This window comes from Rana temporaria, chromosome 2 (genome assembly GCF_905171775.1).
Source record: "Rana temporaria chromosome 2, aRanTem1.1, whole genome shotgun sequence".
NCBI lineage: Eukaryota > Metazoa > Chordata > Amphibia > Anura > Ranidae > Rana > Rana temporaria.
The window spans coordinates 134,652,329-134,679,891 of record NC_053490.1 but is presented as its reverse complement, the minus strand read 5'-3'; the positions used below and the strand labels follow the sequence as shown (position 1 = coordinate 134,679,891).

General features: G+C 42.1%; 1 protein-coding gene across 2 annotated transcripts in view; it reads left to right on the top strand.

Moving 5' to 3' along the window:
- Nucleotides 1-27,563, top strand: part of LOC120929554 (inactive dipeptidyl peptidase 10-like) — a 218,487-nt gene that overhangs the window by 33,629 nt on the left and 157,295 nt on the right. For both annotated transcript variants that reach the window (XM_040341134.1, XM_040341135.1), the window contains exon 2: nt 15,589-15,703. In XM_040341134.1, coding sequence (XP_040197068.1) covers nt 15,589-15,703 — 115 coding nt within the window. The remainder of the gene's footprint in view (nt 1-15,588; nt 15,704-27,563) is intronic.

Below are 27,563 nucleotides of genomic sequence, written 5' to 3'. Positions count from 1 at the left end.
TGCGAGTGCGTGTGTGAGAGTGCGTGTGTGAGAGTGCGTGTGTGAAAGTGCGTGTGTGAGAGTGCGTGTGTGAAAGTGTGTGTGTGAGAGTGAAAGAGAGAGAGAGAGAGAGAAAAAGAAAGAGAAAGAAAGAGAGAGAAAGAAAGAGAGAGAGAGAAAGAAAGAGAGAGAGAGAAAGAGAGAGAGAGAAAGAAAGAGAGAGAGAGAAAGAGAGAGAGAAAGAAAGAGAGAGAGAGAGAGAGAGAAAGAAAGAGAGAAGGAAATCTCTATTTCAAACAAAATCTATTTTCTTGATAAGGGCTTTCTTTCAGATCTTCAAATGATTGTGTACAAATTACCTTTTATTATTAAAGAAAGATTTACCCTATAATATGCTTTTATAGTTAATAACATATTTACTTCAGACAAATATATATATGTCTGCCTTCAAACATTGCAAAGAGTCATTTAAAACACATCAGTTGAGAATGTTTACACTTGGTGTCTGGTTTCAACGCTAGCACTGACACCGTGTGTCAGGCCATGTAATCTGATCTCCAGCCTCTGCTAGGGAAGATCTCTTTGACAATCTCTTAAGAGGAAACATCTGTTCCCCCCCCCATGCTTGAAGAAGATTGTACACAATCTATAGATGCACCATTGACAATACAATCGAATTGTATAGTTTTTCTAATTTTTAACCCTTTTTCAAAAAATTTAAAACATATTTGGTTTGTACATCTGTCAAAAATCATGTACATTACATTATAATATGACATTTCCCAACTACAGCAGCGACAAAAGATCGCTTAGAGGACAAATCTCACGAAATCCACTGACCAGTCCCTGCGCATGAACCGACCATTGTTTTCTTCCCGAGAAAGTCACTCATAATCTATATTTTATCAGAAATGTCACATTATAAAACTTTTAACACTTGTTTGTTTTTTAATTTTATTTTTATAATAATATTTTTTATAAAGTTTTTTTTTTTTTTCTCAAACAATTTTATAAAGTTTTTAGATTGAACATAACTTTCATATTTTAATATTTTTCCTGGGGTACCTTATAATAAACCAAACCCAAGTTTAGAATCTGTTGTAAACATTACTCAAACCTCAACTTATTAATTCTTACAACCAGATCTGTAGGATTTCAGTTAAATACAAAATACCATGTTGTTTACCATTAACTGAATTGTATACAATTCTTCACACAATCTCAATCAATAATTTTTCTATTAAACCTTTGTTCTAATCCCATGTTTATGCTTTGACATGTCATAATATATTTTCATATTTTTGGGGATAACATATTCATAAACATTTTGAAGGAACCTCTTAATCATCACCCAAGGGATATTAGTAATTATCAGTACCTACATCAGAAATGCTAGAAAAAACTCGTACACGGATATTAGTTAACTATTTTCCAAGAGCGGTCACATAATTTCTCAAAGTATCAGACTGTAATTGCAACTGTCATAGCTTATAGCAATCTAATCTAGAGACTATCTCAAACAAGATTTCAAAAAGGGATAATGAATGCTCCCCCCTTGGAGCCACTTACCCACTAACCCTGAGGGTGGCATGGCACAGCATGTGGAATAAAACTGTTTAAATGTACTATGTAAAACGTTCTAATGTTCCAATGTGATACCCAGAATCTCCTCATCCCTCATTTGTGACTGTGAACACAAGGACTATAGCAAGGAACGCAAGGATTTACACACTCTCAACCACCTTATGGAATCAACGCATTGGGGTCAGGGCATCCAGGACAGCAAATGAGCGGATTCTACCTTCAGGTAGGTCTGCCACTCCCATCTACATCATTTTCTTCCCTTACGTGTCTGTCCAGCGAAGCGGCATGTCATCTACCCCCCCTGGACAGACTAAGGAGAGAAGAAGGGCCGGAGGGCCGTAGAGCACAGAATCCAGTATGGGCAGCGGGCAGTGGGCAGGAGGTGACACCATCTGCGTTCAAGACGGGGCAAAGCCTTCAGCAGGGAAGAGCATCCGGGCAGGCCCATGCTTCCTCCAGCCGGGCATCCATTTGGGCAGAACATGAGGGGAAGGAAGGGGAAAGGCCTCGAGCATTCAGGCAGGGCCTATGCTTCCAGCAGGGAACAGCATTCGGGCGGGGCCCATGTCTCCACCAGCCGGGGCATCGTGGGCAGAACATGAGGGAAATGAAGGGACAATAACAGGCCCTGGGTATCACATTACAACAATCAAACTGGCAAAAAGCCCTCTATATATCAGGTCATGCAATGCATACCATCGTCAGGGTGTGTATAGAAGCAACCCAGAGAGACAGGTCCCCACAGAACACACAATCTACCCGATAAAAGGATAAAAAACAGGACGGGCTGGTCACCATGTAACCGCTAAACTAAGCCCAGCATCATGAGGTACCACAATCCCATCCCACACATCAATACTAAAGAAACAGTTGCAATATCCCAATTCAACCTGTCGTTAAAAAAAACTGTCTACTAGGTTGCCTCTTAGTTTCCTTGGGGGGGGTGAAAGAGGGGGGCTGTTTTCAAGGGGGAGGACTTCTGGGGGAGGTCCTCCAACTTACAACTGCAAGCGTGGCAGAGCCCAGGGCGGTCAGGATGTGGGGGTCCGGACCTCCCACATTCCTCACACACCCAGTTTTATCCCCCATCAGGGAGGGGCAGGACTTAATCTTTGTGATCAGGAAGTCATCTCAGGACTATATTAAAAAAAAAGAAAAAAAACAATAATAAGCCCCACTTTACACATAGATTCGGATATACAAATATCCTGGGCTGTCCCAAAACCTCAAATGTCTGTGAATCAAAAAGATACATCAGCATCTGCTGAGATTTGAAACAGACAAACCACAACAGATATACACACATATACCTTCCCGTGTTCCTTTCAGACTGGCAGCAAGGAGAGGGTTATTTGAGATACGGGGGGGATGCATCAGCACAAAAGCACAGCGTTCTTTGAAAAGAAATTTCACTGATGCTCCAGGCTTCATGGCAGTCCTTGAAAAAAAAAAAACTTCCACGGAGCTAACTTTAAAGACAGACAGGAGAGAAATCTGATACTCCAAGAGGGGGGGTTACTCCACAGCCAGCTTATGCTATGCTGGAGAGGGGGGGAAGCGTGAAGCGAGGGGAATACATAACTCCACACAGCCAGCTTTTCTGGCTGCTCGTTGTAACCATACAAAAAAATGCATGTTAAAAAAACGCATGGCAGTTCATGACAATAAAACAACACAAAACACAAAATACACGGAATACGACTCTTTCAGTGATATGGAACACAAAACTGATAAGGCAACTGTGTTTATTACACCCTCTTTAATCACTCCATGTTCCTTTCTTCAGTGTGGAGGGAAATATTATACACGCAAGCATGCATAACGTTCTCTTTGTTCACACAAAACGACAAGGCACCTGCTTTCGCCCTCTCTAAATCGTTCTGTGCAAAGAGACATGTTTGCATTTACAATATTTTGCGCACCTTCTATAAATCTGGGTGTGAATTAACTATACTTAACTCTATACTTTTTTTTATCTTTTTTTTACCGTCACACACAGAGTGGGCTGGCATCTGTGACACATGCGGGTCACCCTCACACCGCACCCTGCTTCCAGACAAGGGAACTGTGCCACCACCTTCCCACACAGACAATCGCTGAAACAGCCCCATTCAAAGCAACATAAGACATAACAGAAAACACAGATATAAGCCTGGCAGAGGGGACAATTAGGTTAAAAACATTGCTCAAGACGTTAGCCATCTTAGAACTGGCCAGGAACAACAAAAAACTGGAATCGAGAGAGCATGCCATACTGCAGATTTGAACAGGGTCTCTCCATTCAAGCCTCCGTTGCGACTGGTCAGATAAAAAGCAAAGGCACGTTGGGCGCCAACTGATAGAGACTCATTAATTCATTGATTTCCTGATACAATCTCAGGGCTAACCCATCCTGCTGTCTGATTCAAATTACTATGGTGAAACAGTGCAATCTAGACTAAATGATTTCACATCTCACCTCTCTCGGCTTCGATCCCAACAGGAAGAGCAAGCCTGCTGGCTCTTTATTAAAACCACAGAATCACAAAAACATGCACACCCACTTCACCCATTTCAGCCACCCCCTGTGAGTCTGTCATTGGCATGAAGCTTCTCATTGGCCAGTTCATATAAGGGATAGTTTCCTATTCCATGTTCTTCTCAGACTAGTTGCACAGACCCTTCTTGTCATGTGACATAAAGTCCCCTTGTGTCTTTTTTCAAACTCATTCGCCATTTTACATAGAATTCCTTTGGTTACAAGATTCAAACAGTCATTTGGGTGAGGGGAAGACAGGATGAGGGGGATGGGCCGGAGCACACATTCCAAAGACGATAAACAGAAGGAGAAGATGTAGAGGCTTCTGAACAAAACAGCTTTCCCTTGTATTTTCAATGTTGATAGAACTTATCAAGGAAAATAAGCAGTATTGATCATTCTCATACATACATATGCATATATAAAAATAATATAAACCGAGAAACATTTAGTGGTTCTAATAAAAGAATAAGCTCAACTTATCAAATAGGAATTTTTTCCCTAATCCACCACAGCTGGGAAGCCTTGAACTTCTTTTTCTTGCCTTGTCGTAGTGTTGTATGTCACCGCGTTCTTAACGCTCGAAAGTTCAGAGAACTTTTGTGTGACCGTGTGTATGGAAGCCAAGCTTGAGCGGAATTTCGTTGGAAAATACATCCAACTTTTTTCCGACGGAAATTCTGCTTGTGTGTACAGGGCATAACTCACTTGCTTTCTGATACGTCTCCTGCACTGTGTTGCCTGCAATGTGATGTAGCTATAGATTATAGCACCCTGAGCCTGCATGAGATAACTAGAACTAGTAGTATTATTGGCAGGTCCTTAATCCTAGAAAATTTTGTATTTGAGTATTATTGGCCTTTTGGAGGAAAATATTGAGTTGCATCTAAAGGCAAGTGAGCTCCACAGCTACGTGGACAGGTTTTGTATAGTATTATGGAGTAAGCACAAACAGTTATGTAAATGGTTTCACAGTGTATATTCTACACACATCACTTATTTACATCTCATGGATAAACGGATCATCTTGAATCTTGAGTTTATTATATATATTATAATCTATATTCTGCAGTGTATATTGCCACTAATCAATTTACAATTTATTAATTTTTTATACTAAATGTATTGATTTTTTGACACTTGCCTGTCAACTGTGTTTGGAGCTTTAGTCCATGACTGCTTTTTGTGCATTTAACATTTGGAATTCGAAAATCACTGCTGAGGATGAAATCTAATGCGGCGTACACATGATCATTTTTCAGGTTGTAAAAAACGACGGGTTTTTTATGTCATTAAAAACGATCGTGTGTGGGCTTCAGAGCATTTTTCGGGTTCTGAAAAACGGCCAATTTTTTTTCCGAACATGTCCTATTTTTTCACGACGTTTTAAACGTTGTCGTTTTTCGGGTTGTAAAAAATGGTCGTGTGTGGGCTTTAACGACGTGAAAAATCCGTGCATTCTCAGAAGCAAGTTATGAGACGGGAGCGCTCATTCTGGTAAAACTACCATTCGTAATGGAGTAAGCACATTCATCACGCTGTAACAGACAGAAAAGTGCAAATCTTTTTTTACTAACACGAAATCAGCTAAAGCAGCCCAAAGGGTGGCGTCATCTGAATGGAACTTCCCCTTTATAGTGCCGTCGTACGTGTTGTACGTAACCACGCTTTGCTAGAGCAGTTTTTTTTTCACGATCGTGTGTAGGCAAGGCAGTTTTAATGATCAAGTTTAAAAAAAAATTGTTTTTTCTAGAGCCTAAAAAAAACATTGTTTTTTACAACACGAAAAATGATCGTGTGTACGCGGCATCAGTCCTACCTTCTGGGGGCAATACCAACATGGTGGTGCTTACACAGTTAAATGATTATTGAACGAATGAAAACCAAAGTCATGGTAGCAGACAAGGCACCTTAGGAAAGGAAAGGAAAGGAAAGGCAGCCTGAGGTTTAGTCTGTATTCGGTCCACAAATTCTGTTGATCATGCTATTCTAACAAGAAACCTCAGTTCTGCCTGCATACTTCATAATTGTCTTTGCAGGCCAAAAATCTAGACAGTTAATCCTTGCTAGAGGAGGGGGTGTCCCTCCTCTAAACATTCATCACTGTGAGTTGATCTTCTGCTTTTCAGTTTATTAACAATATAGGCTGGCAGAAGATCAAGTTTTAGAGGAGCAGGACATGTAGCTCCTCTGCTGGCTGCAGGTTGTAAATATGAAATATTCATACATATGTTTATTTTTATATTAGCCTCACTAAAATATAATTAAAAAATACTTTAGGTCTGAACATAATAAATAAAAAAATAAAATATGTACAATATGACTCAAATTCTTAAACAAAGAATGACAAGATTATGTGTTAAATTCTAAAATAGTTTTATTGGTTTCAGTAGTCAGATAAAATAATGCCAATGCATTTGGGAGGATCGGTGCATGCAGCAACAAACCAAAGATCTACCATAACAAAAACGTTAGCTCTGTAGCCCAAATAGTTGTTGGTTTACAATAGTTTTGAAAGCCCTGAGGAAGGTGAGGTGCATAGATTTCCCCAAATGTATTTGTTTTATTTTATCTGGTCGCAGTGCATGGTGGGTGAGGAGCATCTCAACAATCCCAAATAATTGTTTTGGCATCTGTACTATAAAATGCTGGCAAGACGTACCGTACTTTATTGCCCTGATACCACATATATGTTTTTTTTTTTTTTTTTTTAACCAGCGGGTTGAAGGGAAAAAAATGTGACAATTCCCCCCATCCACACTTCTGAGGTAGATAGGGGAATCCTTCCTGCTGTGGCATTGTATCCTGATGGTGGGGAGCCTTCCCCGCCATCAGAATTCCCTGATCAGCATTGCCGATTATAGTCAGCGGCACCAATCATTTAGGAAAAACCCAACAGACTGATTGTACACAAGTTGATCAATAGATCGACTTGTCTATACCCAGTACGTCCATATATGGAGTGAAATTTTGATCTATGTATGGCCAGCTTAAGAACTGGTACGCGTCAATATATTCAGGTTTGTTCTTGGGTTTTAGTACATTTTAACTTATTTATTTATCCCGTACCAACAATTTACACAGAACTTTTTAGACTGTATATTCACATCAGTTCCTTTTCTTAGGGAGCTGATAATCTAAGGTCCGTACCTCAAATGCATACATACACGTACTAGGCATGTTTGGGAGTGTGGGAGGAAACCCACGCAAGCACAGGAAAAATATGTAAACTCTGTGCAAATAGTGTCCCGGATTCAAACTAAGGACCTATTTGCTTCAGGGAAAAAGCCCTAATCACTAAGCCAGTGTGATTCTCGTACTTATACATTAATATTTATAGATAACCCCAGAGATTGCTGATCCAGGGAATATCCGATTGCCTCCTGGGGGATCATGAAGGATTTTTTCCTGCATTGGAGCAAATTGGATCATGGTGTTTGGGTGTTTTTTATTGCCTTTCTCTGGATCACTTGTGGATATAGGATTGTATATATGGAGGCTTTCTATTTGTTTATTTTTTTTCTGTTGGTTGAACTAGACATGAAGGCAGGTAGATTTATACTGCGCCAGCCGGGAGCATTAGTGTTAATTACATTTTTCATTTCTTGGCTCCAACCCACTGGTCCAGCTCTCTATAAAATGGGACAGGGGTCCGATTCATAGCAGGTGCGAGAACGGGAATGTCGGAAGGTTGCTGTTGGTACCGTTGCTGGACTCTGTCCTGTTGGCTTGCTGAATAACCCAAGTTCAGAGTGACAATTAATGTAATCTGCCCTCAGGATCCTGCTAAAGCCTGGAGGAACTGCTGGGACTTGCTAATTCTGGACACTGCCATCTTGGAAATTGACTTTTTTCTGTGTAGGTATGCTGGGGCAGCCACAAGCCTGAGTTAGGAACTAGGGATGTTAGAAAAAGACTGTTGCTCATTTGAAATGACCGAGTTTTTCAGTAAAGCTTTAGGAAACTTTACATTTGCTTGGTCTGAAGTTACTCAATGGGGTGTATTGTAAGTAACCAGGACATTTAGTCCGCCGTTTAGGTCAGCAAAGCACATTGGGGTATGAAGATAACTGTACAAGTGTTAATACAGTGTGAAAATATAAATGGTTACCAAGTATAACAAAGGTCTCTGTAGCAGCCTGTTGTAAGTATGTACATGTGGCAGAGCTTCTAGCAGGAGGAGTTGTTGTCAGCACTCTCTTCATGAGCAGATCTGTCTTCCATAGCAACGCTGCAAATCAGCATCATGGAGGTCCCCAACTTCTACACAAGTATGAAAGAGGAAGAGTTAAGTGAAGTGCATGCAGGGAGTTAGCGTTAGGTGCACACAGGGCTCCATACTGTTACTGGGAGTGAGGTTGTGATGATACGCTGGACAGGTGGAGAGGGCAAGGGCTCTGCTCGTCCCTCCTAAATGCATCACTGACCATGGTGGTATATATTCCTGTGAGAGCGTTTACTAAAGTTCTCTTGAAGCAAAGGTACCGCATGTGTAAGGCAGTGACCCTAACCAAAGTGCCTAGTGTAGCTCAGAAAAACCTAACCCAGGGTAGGCCTCTCATGTTGTATTGTTGCTTGATGCCCAACAAGGAGGAAAACATGGAGGACGTGACTACTCTACCCTTGCAACAGATAGACATCTGTCTTTTTTCCAGCCTAACTATGTACACTATGGGCCAGATTCACGTATCTGGGTGCATCTTTGTGCGGACGTAGCGTATCCTATTTACGCTACGCCGCCGCAACTTAGACAGGCAAGTGCAGTATTCACAAAGCACTTGCTCCGTAAGTTGCGGCGGCGTAGCGTAAATTGGCCGACGTAAGCCAGCGTAATTCAAAGTAGGCTGGTAGGGGGTGTGTTGTATGGAAATGAATCGTGACCCCACGTAAATGACGCACCTAACGAATGGCGCATGCGCGCGCATGCTCAGTATCACGTCAAATTTTTTACCTAAGTTACGCCGGCTCAATGCTTAGTCGACGTGAACGTAACCTACGCCCATCCCCATTCACGCACGACTTACACAAACAACGTAAAATACGACGCTGTTAACGACGTTTCTGACGTCCATACCTAACATGACTTACCCCTGCTTTATGAGGGGTAAAGTTACACTGGACCGACGCCTTACGTAAACGGCGTAGCTAAATCCGACGGGCGCAAGTACGTTTCTGAATTGGCGTATCTACCTCATTTGCATATTCGACGTGGAAATATACGGAAGCGCCCCTAGCGGCCAGCGTAAATATGCACCCCAAGATACGACGGCGTAGGAGACTTACGCCGCTCGTATCTTGGCAACAGTGAGGCGTATCTGATTCTATGAATCAGTCGCAAAGATACAACGGCGCACATTCGGACTTACGACGGCGTACGTGGAGATACGCCGTTGAAAGTCCTTTGTGAATCTGGCCGTATAACTGTATATTCATTCATTGTAGACTTTCATATTGAGATTGTATGCTCTCCCTGTCTTTGGGCAGATTTTCTGCAGGTGTTTTGGTTTTCTGCTGGCAGGAACTGGCCTCTAAATTGTTCTTGGTTGAATTTCCTAAATGTAAAATAGCTTGCAGTCTTCATTTATATCTATATCATGCCAATAAGACCACTTCTCAAAGTCACAATTCGTCAACGTTAACTCAACTGCATGTTTTTGTTTGTTCAGTTCTTACAACTGAAGATATGGCCTTAGGTTTATATAATAGCTACAAACATAATAATGTTAAGCCCATTTTGTTTTATAACAAATAAACATACTTGTATATAAAGAATAATACAATTAATAAAAAAAAGGCAGACATCAAAAAAACATTTGACAACCCCTTTACAAAACAGAATGGAATAGGTGCATTGACCAGACGGGATGTCGTGCCACAGCCTGGATTGCAATAAGTCACTTGCTTATCTTCATCAAGAGCTGTCAGAGAAAGTTATGTGTATATGTACACATGGACAAAGTGATATACACCGTATTATAAAAACGTCTATCTGGTTTAGATTTAAGAACTTAAAGTTGAATGGAGCTATACTGGCATACATCAAAGAATTAATTTAAATGATTTACAGATACACAAGTATTTGTAGTGTACAAAGACAATTGGAATTTTCTGCCTTTTATCAATGATCCAGTTAGTTTTTTCTCTTTGTTTAATATGTGTAATTTTTATGTGCGTTATTTTGTTTTGTTGTTTTTTTACAGTGGTATATCTATGAGATTCATTTCAGTTCAGGGAGGAAGTTATATAAAGTCCTGTGCTAGGACAGTACCATTGGGAGTAAGGAATGGTTAAAATCTGTCAGGTATTTACTGTTCTCTTTGTCTTTGCTGAAAAGATCTATTAGTCCTGGTGACCACTGATAAGGACAGAAAGGGATGGAAAATCCAACATTGTACAATTATTAATGAAAAAATAAGTAAGTGAAGGGAAATCCTTAAAAGTCTTCTTCTGTCTAAAGCTGGCCATCCAAGCTATATAGTACAGATGGATAAATCTGCAGGTTATCTAAGTAACTGATTGGCTGCAGTCACTATTTGGCCAACTTTTTTGTTTGTTAAGCCAGGTGGTATTAGCCATGCAGGTTTAGGAGATATTCATTTTACCTACAGGTAAGCCTTAATATAGACTTACCTGTAGGTAAAAATCACAAAGAAAACTGTACTACTGCTTTAAGACTGTGTACCGATAATAGGCTGCACCTGTGTTGTTTGGACTGAAACTGAAGGCAAAGCCAATTATTTTTGTTTGCTGACAAAGTGGATTTTAACTTATATGTAAACTCTTATACGGAAAAAAAATGTTTTAAATATATGTATACACACACGTAAGTATGTGTGTATGTGTATATATATATATATATATATATATATATATATACACACACACACAGTATCTCACAAAAGTGAGTACACCCCTCACATTTTTGTAAATATTTTATTGTACCTTTTTATGTGACAACACTGAGGAAATTACACTTTGCTACAATGTTAAAGAGGAGTTCCACCTAAAAATGGACCTCCGCTTAACCCACTCCTCGCCCCCTTACATGCCACATTTGGCATGTAATTTTTTTGGGGGGGGAGTGGGGGCTTCAGGAGAAGGGGACTTCCTGTCCCACTTCCTCCTTTCCCGCCGAGGGGCTGGAAAGGCGATTAGCTTAATCGCCTTTTCACAGCCCCTCCCTGTAGGCGAGCCCCTGTCCAATCGGACGATGCCGTGCCGCTCGCGCATGCGCACTGCCGCTCGCGCATGCGCAGTGGGTGCCCGGCCGTGAAGCCGAAAGCTGTCACTGCCGGGTGCCCACACTAAGAATGAGGGGGGGCGAGGAGCGGAGCCCCGGCCGGCGCATCGCTGGAGCAGGTAAGTGTCAGTTTATTAAAAGCCAGCAGCTACACTTTTTGTAGCTGCTGACTTTTAATAAACTTAAAAAAAAGGTGGAAAACCCCTTTAAGTAGTGGGTGTACAGCTTGTATAACAGTGTAAATTTGCTGTCCCTTCAAAATAACTTAACACACAGCCATTAATGTCTAAACTGCTGGCAACAAAAGTGAGCACACCCTTAAATGAAAATGTCCAAATTGGGCCCAAAGTGTAAATATTTTGTGTGATCACCATTATTTTCCAGTACTGCCTTAACCCTCTTGGGCATGTAATAGATTTTTCCCTGGTCCAATTCCAGGATACATGTTCTATTCTGCCGCTGAGCCAAATTCATGATCATGTGAGCATACATGCATGTATAAGAAATCAAACTGCTTCAGTCTCCATCATCAACTTCAACAGGAAACCCTTTATTAAGGTTACAGCTTTTATAGCCAAAGTGACATAAACAAACATCATCACATATGGGTGCATCTGATTGGTTCATCCACATATGGGGCCAGATTCACGTAGGAGCGCGTATCTTTGTTCCGGCGTAGCGTATCCTATTTACGCTACGCCTCCGCAAATTAGACGGGCAAGTGCAGTATTCACAAAGCACTTGCTCCGTAAGTTGCGGCGGCGTAGCGTAAATTGGCCAGCGTAAGCCCGCCTAATTCAAATGTGGAAGAGGTGGGCGTGTTGTATTTAAATCAATCGTGACCCCACGTAAATGACGCGCTTAAAGAACGGCGCATGCGCTCGCATGCACAGTATCACGTCAAATTTTTTCCCTAAGTTACGCCGGCTCAATGCCTGTGACGTGAACGTAACCTACGCACAGCCCCATTCACGTACCACTTACGTAAACAACGTAAAAAGATACGCTTGCCGACGTCCATACTTTGCATTACCTACGCCTCATATAGCAGGGGTAACTTTACGCCGGACGTAAGCCTTACGTAAACGGCGTAGCGGCCGCAAGTACGTTCGTGAATCGGCGTATCTACCTAATTTACATATGCGACGCGTAAATCTACGAAAGCGCCCCTTGCGGCCAGCGTAAATATTGCACCCAAGATACGACGGCGTAGGAGACATACGCCGCTCGTATCTTGGCCATATCTATGCGTAACTGATTCTAAGAATCAGGCGCATAGATACGATGGCTCGGATTAGGACTTACGACGGCGTACATGGAGATACGCCATCGTAAGTCCATCGTGAATCTGGCCCATGGTGTTCTTTTGTGACGTCTATTCTTGGCCGCATTCCACAGCTCAGCTTCATCTTCCCTTTGCTCGATGGGAGGGGTAGAAGTTGGTTAGGAGTAGTAGTTAACAGACATCTGTTTTTCATCTATATATATCTCAGTCAAGAAAAATAGCACTGTCTTGTCACATGAATACTTAAATACACATATATATATATATATATATATATATATATATATATATATATATATATATATATATATATATATATATACATACACATACATATCGCAACAAGAAAGAAAATAAATAAAATAATAAAAAAAAGGAAAGCAATATTTTAGTGGTTAAAAGAGAAAGATAACATAGACATTTTATTTAGATCCATCACAGGCATGAATTTCACCAGAGCTTCACAGGTTGCCACTGGAGTCCTCTTCCACTTCTCCATAATGACATCACAGAGCCAGTGGATGTTAGAGACCTTAAGCTCCTCCACTTTCCGTTTGAGGATGCCCCACAGGTGTCTAATAGGTTTTAGGTCTGGAGACATGTTTGGCCAGTTCATCACCTTCTCAGCTTCTTTAGCAAAGCAGTGGTCGTCTTGGAGGTATGATTTGGGTTGTTATCATGTTGGATAACTGCCCTGTGGCCCAGTCTCCAAAGGGAGGGGATCATGCTCTGCTTCAGTATGTCACATGATAGTACATGTTGGCATTCGTGGTTCCCTCATTGAACTGTAGCTCCCAGTGCCGGCAGCACTCATGCAGCCCCAGACCATGACACTCCCACCGCCATGCTTGACTGTAGGCAGAACACACTTGTCTTTGTACTCCTCACCTGGTTGCCGCCACACATGCTTGACACCATCTAATCCTAATACGTTTATCTTGGTCTCATCAGACCACAGGACATGGTTCATCTGTGGTGCATCATCTTTAGAAGAGGCTTCCTTCTGGGACGACAGCCATGCAGACCAATTTGATGCAGTGTGCGGCATATGGTCGAGCACTGACAGGCTGACCCCCCACTCCTTCAACCTCTGCAGCAATGCTGGCGGCACTCATACATCTATTTCCCAAAGACTCTGGATATGACGCTGAGCATGTGTACTCAACTTCTATGTTCAACCATGGGAGGCCTGTTATGAGTGGAACCTGTCCTGTTAAACCGCTGTAAGGTCTTGGCCACCGTGCTGCAGCTCAGTTTCAGGGTCTTGGCAATATTTTTATAGCCTAGGCCATCTTTATGAAGAGCAACAATTCTTTTTTTCAGATCCTCAGAGAGTTATTTGCCACAAGGTGTCATGTTGAACTTGCAGTGACCAGTTTGAGAGAATGAGAGCGATAACACCAAATTTAACACACCTGCTCCCCATTCACCTGTAAAAATAAGCTGCGCAATAAATTGATCCCAATAAGCTCAGAGCTATTGAAATCAATCAATGGCATACAAATATCCCAAAATTAAAATGAAGTCACAATCAAATGAATAGAAATCGAAATGCACCCCGTATCAATACTAATGCACCAATCACTGCACTAATGCAAATGAATAGTCCAATGGGATAAAAATCCCAATCAAATATCAATATGTTGGGTGCTTGAAACCCTATGTTTCTTCCAATGCTGACCAATGTGTTGGTGTTCTCAAGTCCTCTATAAACAATTTGGGGACATCAAACCACGAGACACCCAAGAATAGTGCTGTATGTAGGATAGAAAAGGGATCCTCCACCTCCAAAAAAGCTGCCGCTTAACAGAAAATTAGATACCAACAAGAGATCAGTATTCACGGATGACCTATACCCCAGCCAGGGTCTCTATGTGACTCTGTCAGATGTCTCCGCTCATTCAGTGGGTCTGTCCTCAATCACTCTCATGGAATCATGATATGTTCATGTCCCGATAAAAAGGAAAGCCAACATAGCATAACCCAGCTTAAAAGTTTTATTAAAACAATAGAAAAATGCACTTACGTCAAGCATGCCCTTGGACAACGTCAGGTTTGACGAAACGGCGTAGGGAGGAGCGGCGTGCTGACATCACCACAACGTTAACGCAAGGTCCCGGAAGGAATGGGCTGTGAGAGCCGGCCGGGTACACAACATTCACATGCAAATTTATCTTCTTTTATTGTAAGTGCATTTTTCTATTGTTTTAATAAAAGTTTTAAGCTGGGTTACACTATGTTGGCTTTCCTTTTTATAAGGCCATGAGCATATCATGATTCCCTGAGAGTGATTGAGGACAGACCCATAATAAAATATTTACAAAATGTGAGGGGTTTACTCACTTTTGTGAGATACTGTGTGTGTGTGTGTATATATACAATATATATACAATATATATATATATATATATATATATATATATATATATATATATATATATATATATATATATACACTTTTTTTTTATTTTTATAAGTGATCACATAACCTCTGATCTCAGCTGCATAAGAGGTAGGGTTGAGATGGCAGGGGGTGTCAGCAGTGATCTTCCCAGTGAAGCGGAAATTAAGGGGGAGCAGAAGGGCTGGCTGGCAGGATCATCAGGGGTTTCACACTAAGGAAGAAATACAAAGAGCACAGGATACTTTTTTTAACACAAATACATGGCACAACAGACAGATATCAGAAATATGAAACACCTGTTTTTCCCTCTAATCCTGACAATACGTTTTAACAGGGAATTTCCCCACACTTTGGAGACTCACTCTGTCTTCCAGTTGTGCCTCTGGAAGAGAAAGTGAGACAACATCTCCCAATAGGATACAGACAACATAAAAACAAAATTGATATGGATTCTAATCATTCCTTACTCTAAAATGACATTAAAAGGTTTTTGAGTCTAATATTTGCACACACTCATCACTATATGCATTCTATATATCCCCCAGTGTTATTATGGTATTGTGTGTTATATTTTTTAGGACATGAGTCGCTCGGGGGCTCCACCACGTAACTGGCGTGGAATTGGTCTGGCAATGTTGGTGATTGCAGTAGTTATGTCCCTTGTGCTACTTTCCATTTTCTTGCTGTCCCCAGGTAAGCTTTTTGCACCTTGTTTTTACAATTGCTCATGTTTTGTAATATATTAGTAGTTCAGTTTAAGAGAAACTTGCAGTTTGCATGTCTTATACTAAAATATACTGTAGGCAGTTTGGCCCCTCTTTTTTTATTTATTTAAAGAACTGTTTCTGTTATAGAATGATCTATTTTGTTTGGTATTATTTTATAGGTATTCAAAGATAACAGTGTTGCTGTCTGGTGTTTCTTTATACAGCAAATAGAATAAAGAGTACTCTGCAAACATATTGCAAATAATACTTTTAATATTGAAATTAGAAGGTATTTTATTTTAGGAGCATCTTATTAGACTGCAGAGCTGCTTCCTGGAGAGAAGCAAGTGTGGAGAGCCTATCTAGAAAAAGTAAAGAAGAAAAAACAGGAAGGAGGGTATCAGTACGGGAAAATGTTATCCTCCACCTAGACCAGGGGTCTCCAAAGTATTCAAACAAAGGGCCAGTTTATTGTCCTTCAGACTTTAGGAGGGCCGGATTGTTGCTAGCGGGGGGTATAAATGTATGGGGCCCGGCATCAGTAAGAATAAATATGGCCTCAGGGTTGGTTGGTCAATAGGAGTAGTGCCCCGTTTAGTAGGAGGAATAGTATCCCAGCATTGGTATCAGTGGAAGAAATAGTGCCCCATCGTCCGGATAAAGGCTAGGAAAGCGCCACATCTGGCCCTCGGGCCACAGTTTGGAGACCCCTGACCTAGACCATACCCTATTTGCCAGATTAAATACATTTCTGGAACACTACTGGATCCATGGAGGCCATATGCGAAGTTTTTATTTATTAAAGTGATCGTGTTAATAAAGTATGACGTCAAAGAAAAAACACTGCAGGTAAAAACTGCCCACCAGACGTATTGTTTGAAAAGTGGGCAAATATTGCAAAGTCTAGCTGTGCAAAGTTAGTAGAGACATGTCCCAATAGACTAAAGGCTGTAATTAAAGCAAAAGGTGGATCAACAATATACTGATATAAAGGGGTGATCCTTTTTCCAATTCAGTGATTCTGTTTTTGAATATTTTTTTTCTGACATGTTGGTGTTATATCTTTCACTTGAAGGTTTTACATGGCACTAGTAAATACAGCTGGATAAAACAAAAACTGTGTCTTAATTTCAGGTCCAAAACAACAAAATGTGATTATTTTAAAGGAGGGGTGATTATTTTCTATACCCACTGTACAGAGGCCCTCTTTAGCTAATTGATCAGACCTCTAAATTATAATCGGTCGCTCTAACATGATCCAAAGGCAAACAGCAACTTTCTGGAGGCAAGGATCCACCTTTAGTAGCCACTAGCTGGTCTGATATATTAGCTCCAGCAACTTCATAAAAACTCCATTTGACCATCAACAAAATCGCCATGCTGGTATAACTCAAAACAAACACATAGGAATCTCTGTGGCCCAGTATAACAGATTGCATAGATTTTTAACCACTTCCTGCCCACACTATATTCTTTATACGACCTTATGGCTGTTCTCTAGTTCTGGGAAAGCATCCCTGCATGCCCTCTCGTGTGCTTGCTTCCTGTTGTATACAGAGCTTAAGCTGAAATGTATTCATACTATTGAAAAAGGCAGAGGAATGACTGATCTCTTATGTTATAGTTTGGTCACAGGTTTCAGTGAGACAGAGTCAGCCTGCAAGGAGGTTACTACTGTTGTGCTGTCTTTTTAGATAGTCCAAAGTTCTCAGAGAACCCTTTGTCATGTATTAAATGTTTATGTGTAAAAGAGAGACTGTATAACGGGAAGGTCGAGGCGTCATGAGGACGTGACGTGGTTGAGGTAGGAGGTGCCGGATTGCTCCATGGCTCCATGGCGGTAGGAGACATCCGCCGTGAAGAGGCTCCGATGCCATCACGCTTGGACCTGCAGACTACAGCGTGAGAGGCTGTGGACTGCAAGGACCGAGCGGGAGCTTCACCCCCACCCAGGACTACCTGACATACCAAGGAGATCCCGCCTGCAAAAAGCCAGGAACCGAGCCCCCACGAGACACGCTGTGCTGGATCACATCAGCCGCCACGCTCCCAGCACAGATCGGAAGCGAGCCTGTCAGCAACTCTGAGCAGAGGCACGCCGTGCGGGAGCCGACGGGTCCCCGGAAGATTACTGGAGACACGCGTCTATGCAGCGGTATAGGACGAAAACGAAGGGTCTGGTGAGGCGCTCAGCAGAGCCGAGTATGAGCGGGTCCCCCCCCCCCGTCTCTGATGCCCCCCTGTTTTCATTCTCCCCTTCAGGAGTATGATTATCTATAGCCCAAAAGGTGTATTTCAATGCAAAAACTGACAAATCTATATGCTAGCCTCCTCTGAGGCACGGTCTATGTTAGAACTGTAACTGAACATGCAATTCAGACTGGTATAAATGGAAATAACTGTTGAATTACATGAGGGATGTAATGCTTGGACCAACTAAGTATTATACCGGGTCTGTAACCTCTACGCTACCTACTGCCTATGACACTCTAAAGAGCCTGGCTTTCCGCCCTTAGTGAGGATTGGTGAGGCACCCAAGAGGAGCTGATCAGGGTGGGTCCTGAACCCCCTGGCCCCCCCCCCCCCCCTCTCTATCATCCTACTACAGTGAATGAGTACACTGAGAACTTGGGCTTTCGAAGATAGCAAGGCTAGGTAAACAGTCCGTAATTCCATTAAGGTCTATTATATGGGTGAATAGTCAATATTTTCTCTCTGCTTACTTAAAAGGGGTCGTATTGCTTGAACGGAGTAGGCCGCACAGAAGGTATATGGTGTAGGCTGTGTAGTAGCCACGTGGTGGATCCTGAATTAATGCTGATTAAACACAAGCTGGATCAGACTCCCACCAAAACACAACAAAGCAATTTGACAAATACACTATAACATCATAAACCTCCAAACATATAGTAAAGTGAGTGTAAAGAGGCTGCGGCCACTAAATAGTAAAGAGGAGACCGATTCACTCCACCTATAGGCTAACCAACACCTACATAGCAGGAGCTGGACAGTCCGCCCCCCTTTCTTCTTTTTTTTTTGTTTTTGTTTTTTCTCCCCTATCTTTTTGTGATTATTGGCAAGGCCCTGGATCGCCGTACTAGGAGTGTATGCATTTATTCTTGATACGAAGGTGCTAGGGAACAGCCCCGACTTCAAGTATCTTCACCTAAAAACTCTGGTACGTTGCATAATCTCTGGCTTTGTTTAATATATATTTCCATATATATTTTCATCCATACTTTTCGGCACCTTGTGCACAACCCCGTGCTGGGCGGAACCCTAGACGGGGGGGCTGGATCCTGTGCCTACAACACACGGGGTGGACTTAAAAGTACCTAGGAAATAAGATACCAGAACAACCTCAAACTGGGGAAAAGAATCAGACCTACTACTAAGATGAATAGGTCCATGAGAGGCGCAGCCCCAAAGGGGCCCAAAAGTAAAGCCGGGACTAGCTCAATTCAGCACTATATGACCCAAGAGGGCAACACCAAAAGTCCTGTGGCGGCAAAGAAAACCGAAAAAAAGAAAACCGCGACTACAACAGGGGAAGACAGTGTGGACCGCTCTAAAGGGGAGACAACCTCAGAAAGTGAACATGAGCAAAGTAGGCTGGAGGAGATAGGCCAGGAGACAAAGCCGCCATCAAAAGCTGAGATGAATGTGATGTTGCTTAGGATGGAAAATCTCATCAAAACAGAAAGTGATAGGATAAGAATAGACTTGGGTGGCCTAGTAGAAAGAGTGGAGGAAACGGAAAAAAGAATTGAAGAACATGACTGCGAACTCGATAAATTAAAAATACAAGTCCAAGTTCTGACAGATAACCAAAAAACGCTAGCGTACCGGCTGGAAGACCAGGAGAATCGCAACAGGCGACAGAACCTAAGAATCCGTGCGCTAACTGAGGAGAAAGGAGAAGATCTGAGGAAGATTATGAATATTATATTCAACCCCCTGTTAGGCAAACCGGCAGATGCAAAGCCTCTTAAAATTTAACGGGTACACCGAGTAGGGAACCCCAATCAGACAGACAGAAAGGGGCCGAGAGATGTTATAGTCCGTTTTCGGAACTATGAAGATAAAGCGGAGATTTGGGGCAGGCTGAGGGGGAAGCCTCCCATCAGATATAAAGAGGAGGAGATTCAGATTTTCGCGGATCTATCAAAAGAAACACTAACAAGGAGAAGACACTTGAAACCCTTACTGGAATTAATGCGTTCGCAAAACGTGAAATATCAATGGGGGTTCCCTGCATGCCTCATTGGCCTAAAAGGGGGAAAAACCGCACGGCTGAGATATCCAGAAGAGCTGACAGGGTTCTGTCAAAAAATGGACTTAATAGTTCCAGAGTTGCTGGACTGGGTTGAATAAGGAAAGCTGGTATAGTAGGAAGGGGAAAAGAAAAAGGGGGGCAGGGGTCTATAGACGGACAGCAGGAAGGGAGAGAGGGGAGGGGATGGGGGTGGGAGGGAGGGTAGCCATGGGGTACCCTTGAGCACCACTACTAGGAGAGGAGCCGATGGTAAAGTGGAGGAGAATACCAATAGCGGCTCCTAGGCCAAGAATGGGCCAAGGGGAGGGAGGGGAGGGCGGGAGGTGTGGGGGGGAGGGAAGGGGGGAGGGGACCATCTCGGAGACTCCACGAGAACTAGGTAGATTCATTCATATTTCCCTTAAATGACCGACATTAGATTTCTCTCATACAATGTAAGAGGATTGAACTCTCACGTTAAGAGACAAAAAATTTTGAAGGAACTGGAGTATCATAAGGTGGATGTCGTCTTTGTACAGGAGACCCACTTAACGTCAGAGTCCAACATTAGGATGTTTTCCCCCAAGTTTCCCACGTGGTTCTATGGAGATACAATATCAAAGAGATCACGAGGGGTTGCTATAGGATTTGCTAGTAGTGTACGGTTTACACTGGGGGATAGACGGACTGATCCAGAAGGAAGATTTTTATTCTTGAAGGTCAAAATAGGAGGAGTGGATTTCACTCTGGCGAACGTCTATGCCCCCAATGTGAACTCAGTTAAATATGTAAATAAAATTCTTAGGAAATTAAAAGATTTTGAGGAAGGGCATGTGGTACTGATGGGGGATCTCAATTGCTGCCTGGACCCCATAGTTGATAGTACGTCCCGGGCACAGGGGACTAATGGTGAGCACTTAAAAGAATTGAAACAACGAATGTTACATAACCAACTGATTGACGTATGGCGAACTTTACATCCCAAAACGCGTGACTACACTTTTTACTCCCCTGTGCATGGGACGTACTCGAGGATAGATTATATCCTCATAGATCATAGACTACTGGACAGGGTAACCGATGCAGGGATTGGGATCACGACAATTTCAGACCACGCCCCTATAACTTTAAGAATTAGTACATCACTACAGCAAAAAAATCCACCGGTGTGGAGACTGGATGAAAGCTTATTTGAAGATGAAAAGGTGGTAGGGAGAGTACAAAAAGAATTAGAGCTCTATTTCAGGGAGATCGACACGGAGGGGATCTCGGGGGCATCCCTTTGGGATGCTCATAAAGCATACGTAAGGGGGATCCTTATTGCTGAGGGAGCAAGGAAAAAGAAAGAAAGTTCCAGGAAATTAAAATCTTTAACAGAAGAAATCCACAATTTAGAACAAGATCATAAAACTCAGGGTCAAAAGAGAGAAACTCTTCATGCATTGTCCCTAAAAAGGGATAAATATAGAGCTCTTTCAGAGCAAGAAACAAGGAGACTACTTAATAGAAGGGATAGAGAAAGATACATTTGGGGAAACAAACCCAGTAAGCACCTAGCTAGAATGGTACAAAGAAAGAAAACTAGAAATTTTATCGAAAAGATCCAAAAAAAGAACGGAGAATTAGCTAACTCAACTATTGATATAGCTGAAGTCTTTAGAAATTATTATGAAGATTTATATGCTGTACAGCAAAAGAAGTGGAGAGAAAGAGGCCAAAATAAGAGCAGTACTTCAGAAAGCTAATTTACCCAAGATAGAAGCCCAAGCAATGGCAAAAATGGAAGAGCCCATAACTGGGGAGGAGGTAAGCAATGCTCTAAAAAAGTCAGCCAAGGGGAAAAGTCCAGGCCCACATGGCTTTACGACTCTGTACCTGCAAAAATTTGGCACTATATTAATCCCTAGACTCTGCCACTATTTTAATGGGTTGGGGGCAGAATATGAGATGAGCCAGGAGGCATTGGAAGCAACAATCACTGTTATAAAAAAAGAGGGAAAAGATAACACACTTTGCTCAGGCTTCCGACCCATATCATTACTAAACGCAGATACAAAGTTGTATGCTAAGATATTGGCCGAACGCATGAAGGGGCTAATGACAACCATGGTGCACCCTGACCAGGTGGGTTTTATACCTGGTAGAGAGGGTAAGGACAATGGGGTCAGGGCTCTCCTCCTCTTACAGCAAATTAAAGATAGTGGATCCCCCGGTCTACTCCTGTCAGTCGACGCTGAAAAAGCGTTTGACAGGGTAGACTGGGGGCTCATGATTCAAACGCTAGAAGAAATAGGTATTGGTCCGAGGATGGTGAAGCGGATTAAAACGCTTTACCATCATCCGTACGCCAGGATTAAAATCAATGGATCCCTATCTACTCCCTTAGAGATGAGGAATGGGACTAGGCAGGGATGCCCATTGTCCCCTCTCCTTTTTGTTCTCTCCCTGGAACCCCTATTGGCAATGATACGTAATAATTCCAAGATTATGGGACCCAAAGTCAGGGAAGAAGAGCACAAATTGTCCGCCTTCGCGGATGATATTCTATTCTTCATAAGTAGTCCTAGAAACACACTTCCGAATTTAATGAGAAATATTATACAGTACGGTGAGGTCTCAAATTTTAAAATGAAGGTATCCAAGACAGAGATCCTGAATGTCAATATTCCTAAGGAGGAAAAACGATACCTTCAAAAGACATTCAATTTCTCCTGGAAAAAAGAAATAAATTACCTTGGCATTAAACTCGTAAACTCTTTAAAGAAAATGTATAGAGTCAACTATATTCCTCTGTTAAATGAAATTAAACGAGAAATTAAAACTATTTATTATCGGCCAATCTCATGGTGTGGCAGGATAAATGTTGTAAAAATGGTATTAATCCCAAAAATAATCTATAAATTTCAAATGGTCCCAGTAGCTCTTCCACAGACGTATTTCAAAATATTAAACTCCCTCCTGATGAACTACATCTGGAAAAACAAAAAACAGAAGATCTCCGCTCAAGTATTAAAACAGAATAAGAAAATGGGCGGACTGGCGGTCCCAGATATCAGAAAATATTACGAAGCAACTGTTCTTGCATGGGTAATAGAGTGGGCCAAAGAAAATCTAGATAAAAGATGGATCAATATTGAATGCACACTTGCACGGGCACAATTGGGACGAATAATTTGGAACCCACCACAATATAGAACACTAGACACTTCGGCACATGAAATAACATTTAATGCATTACGGGTATGGGACAGACTACACAAACAATTGAAATTAAAATTGTATTCCCCATTAATGGACCTTAAAGATAATGAATATTTTGCACCAGGAGTATACACCGATTGAAAAGCTCTGTATTACTGACAGTTCAAAAGGTAATATCTCTAAAATCTATAAGTTTTTGTGTAAAAAGGACGAGTTAGAGACCCCAAAGTGCATCCTAAAATGGGAAAGAGAACTGGATGCACCCAGAGGAAACATCTCAATAACAAGAATAATAAAAATGATCCATTCCTCTGCAATCGATGTTAGGACTGCCGAGATGAATTTTAAATGCTTAACAGGATGGTATGCCACCCCAGATAAAACTAGCAAATATAGAGAAGGGCAGTCAGCAGACTGTTGGAGAGGGTGTACAGCAAGGGGGACAATGGCCCACCTATGGTGGGACTGCCCGGTAATTAAAAAATGTTGGGAAAAAATCCTGCCACTGATTAAGGAAATAACCAAGAAAGAGATAATAGAAGACCCATGGGTAGTTCTGTTTCATGGTGGGGAAGAGAGTATAAAAGAATACAAAAGATCGCTGACCCCCCATCTACTCAACGCAGCCAAACGCCTGATACCAAAAAAGTGGAGGGAAGTAGAAAGCCCACAGGTTTGGGAGTGGATGGAGTCAGTGGATGAGACTTATAGGAGGGAGGAGTGGAAGGACAGGATAGACAAGGAAAATGCCGACTACAGGGGTAAATGGGTAAATTGGTTTAATTTAAAAAAAACTAGGGGATACATGGAAAACCTGAGGGAGATATAGAAAGCCCAAGCAGCATCTGAGACAAACTAGTAGAGTGGAGTCACGAGATGGTGGGGGGGGGTAAGGGGGGAGGGAAGGGGAGGGTTGCTGGGTCCAACTTTTGTTTTCCCCTTATATCCACCTACTACTGGAAAATTCAATCAATTTTCTATAAAAATAGACAATATATATTTAAATAAAAAAAAAAAAAAGGAGAATCATCATGAAAAACTAATAAAGAGGAATCATATATCGGCAGATGATGCTAAAACTTCTTCGGAGACGATGGGGGACCATCTTCCATGAGAAAGTCACCAAGAAAGTTATTGACTGAGCGAGAAAAAAAAAAAAAAGAGAGACTGTATAAGTATAGTATAAATTATATATAGTATTATCTTAAAACAAGAAGTATTATAGAAATGACTTAAAGGGTCACTAAAGGAAAACATTTTTTTAGCTGAAATGACTGTTTACAGGGCATATAGACATAATAGTTAACTGATTCCTTTTAAAAATTATTAAAAATAGATAAAAAACAATCATATATTGTGCCTGCAGTGTAGTTTCGTTTTTGCTGTTGTTTCCTGGTTCTCTGATGTACAGAGAGCCACTAGAGGGCAGTCAGCCAATAGAGAGCAGTGATACTTTGTCTAAAACTCCTCAGCACCAATCCAGTTTCGTTTTACACACAGTAATCACACCTCCTTGATTAGTGACCACCGTGAGAAATCTCCCAGTACTGTGGTTATCAGGAAACAGGCAACCAGGAAGTGTCCAGAACAGAGAGGAATTACAGCAACATGAAAGCAAAAACGAACAATGAGGACATGAAACCAGGACTGCAGTAAGGTAAAGGAAGCTATTTAGATTAAAAAAAAATTCCTTTAGTGACCCTTTAAAATATTTTCACTAACAGAAGAGGAATTGGTACAAAGGAACACATCCTTCCATTAGTTATGTCCCTTGTGCTGATTTTTCTTTGTGATTTTTGGCTGCACTATAGAGGTTAATAGAGGAATAGTTCCCTAACTTGGCAGTAGCAATTACTACTGTCAAAAAACATAGAATATCAGCCTGTGGGATACCCTGAAAATATTTTAGATTGGTTTGTTCATCAAGCCTTTCAAAGAAATGTCTGTGATTTAACTTTACTATTGCAATTGATAAAGCAATAAACCCTAATCGTAAATATTCTGACTGTAGGGCATGTCCACCATCTGTGGTGCAGAAAACCCATCTGTCGTCAGAAACTAAGGGAAAAGCTAGTAGAATAAAAAAAAGCAATCGTAGCCGACGAAATATACCATCTTATAAAAAATAAAAAAAATGTATAGTGTGTTTCTATTATTGAAGTATTGATTGTGAGTTTGAGAAGTATGACTTGCTTTTGGGCCATTCGTTCAGCTCTAATTCTTCATTTATGTCTTGTTCCCATAATCTCATGCTGTTAAGTGTACATTTGGTGAAGCTAGGATATTACAGAGAAATAAAGACTCTGCAAGCTGAAAAATTCTACATTTTAAAGCCTCCACTGTGCCGTCAATGGTGCTAGTGTTAGTGGTAAAGCGCTGCTAATTTTAGCAGCGCTTTACCGCTGTAATAGCAGCGCTTTTCAGTCACTAGCAGGGCATTTTTAACCCCTGCTAGCGGCTGAATAAAGGGTTAAAAGCACCCCGCAAAGTGCCACTGCTGAAGCACTTTGCAGGTGCTTCGGCAGCAGTGCCCTTTGATTCCAATGGCAGGGGCGGTGGAGGAGCGATGTATACATCGCTACTGCACCATCCGAAAGATGCTGCTTGCAGGCCTTTTTGTAATGTCCTGCAATCGCACCGCCCCACTAGGGCTCTTACACTGGCGATGCAGAGGAGACATTATTTAGGTGCTTTATGGGTGCTATTTTTAGCCCAAAAGTGCCTGAAAAACGCCCAGTGTGAAAAGGGTCTTAACCCTCCTACACACGATTGGATCCGTGGATTTTCGTCCGAAAGGCGTTGTTCGTGAACCTGGAATGCATACACACGGCAGAACATTTTCAGCCAACAAACACGAATGTAGTGATTGTAGCGGTCACCACTGTTTACGATATTCCATTCCATCGCCCCATGACACCTTATGCGACAGTCCGACAAGCCAGCAGACACGATCCATAAGAATTCCCTCAGAAAGACAAGACATACGCTCTGTGTTCTGAGTCAAATGAATGAAACAATGCTTTAATGGTTAGCTCTCTTATATAGAGTACATGCATGTTACAGTTAATCAAAGGAACAAAGAAACTCTCCACCCACACATCACACAATAGGGCTTCAATCACATTCTTTTAGATAATGACATTCAGAGGAGTTTATTATCCCCCAGACGTTCGGACTCCGCCAATAAGCGATTCACCTGCATAATACACATTCCTATGTCAGACGTTTTGGCACCGATCTGACATGATTAACATGACCTAATTACTACAGTTGACAAGTACATTCCACACACAAAACAGTATTAGCATACATAATGAAGGGTTTAGGAACCAGGCTGAATTAACACCTAAAAGCTAGACATCTGACCTTTACAGACTTAATTAGCATCTCACAATGGAATGTCTAGGAGCAGACGCAACTAACACCTCAAAAGCATGTGCCCCCCCCATTGAATGAAAACACTCCATTTGGAGTCAGACTTTAACAACTTGTAATATTCCAAGATATCCTGCAAAACATGAATTATCATTTATCAGTCACCCTATGCCCAAAAGGGGCACAGGGTGACCCTAGACCCAGGAGTCATTAGTGACGCTGGCACAGGAGTACCCCCCATCCTTCAAAAGTCTCTGGGTGTCACGGGTCATTTTGTTACATCTCCCCTTTCGGTGGGAGACTGACACAGGAGGGAACCCCAAATGGGTTGACTCCGAAGTTAGTCAGTAGTTCCAGTCCTCCAATGCTGGTATTCGTACCATACCCCAAATAAATTGCTCCAAACAGAGCATTACTCACCCAGCCAACCTCTGCCTCTCTCAGAGAACATGCCTGTCGCTGGGGAGAGGCCTGGACTGGCCCTTCTCCCTGGAGTCCTTTCAGCCACTGGAGAGAAGACAGGGTGACTGGGCTCAGTCCATCATGCTGTTGGGGATCTGGGCCAACTGGCCCCCATCCCTGGGGTATACCAGTGGAGACTGAAGTCCCATCCACTGGTGGTAGGTGAAAATCCCCCGGTGCTTGCAAAGCAAAGCTGACATCCTCCTGTCTCAGTGCCGCACCATTTTCTGGGGTTGTGTCAGTGAAGACTGAAGTCCCATCCACTACCCCAGGAACTCCCTCTTCCGTTAGTTGAGAGCAGAGGCTTGTGGCACTCTGCTCTGTTGCCAGCTCTTCTGCTGGGTTGCTGTGAGTGGAGACCACAGTCCCATCCACTACCACAGGAACTCCCTCTCCTGCTAGTTGAGAGCAGAGGCTCGTGGCACTCTGCTCTGTTGCCAGCTCTTTGGCTGGGTTGCTGTGAGTGGAGACCACAGTCCCATCCACTGATGTCAGCTCAAGCTGCAGTTGTGTGCAGCGGCCAGTAGCATCCTGCCCTGCTGCCAGTGATTCA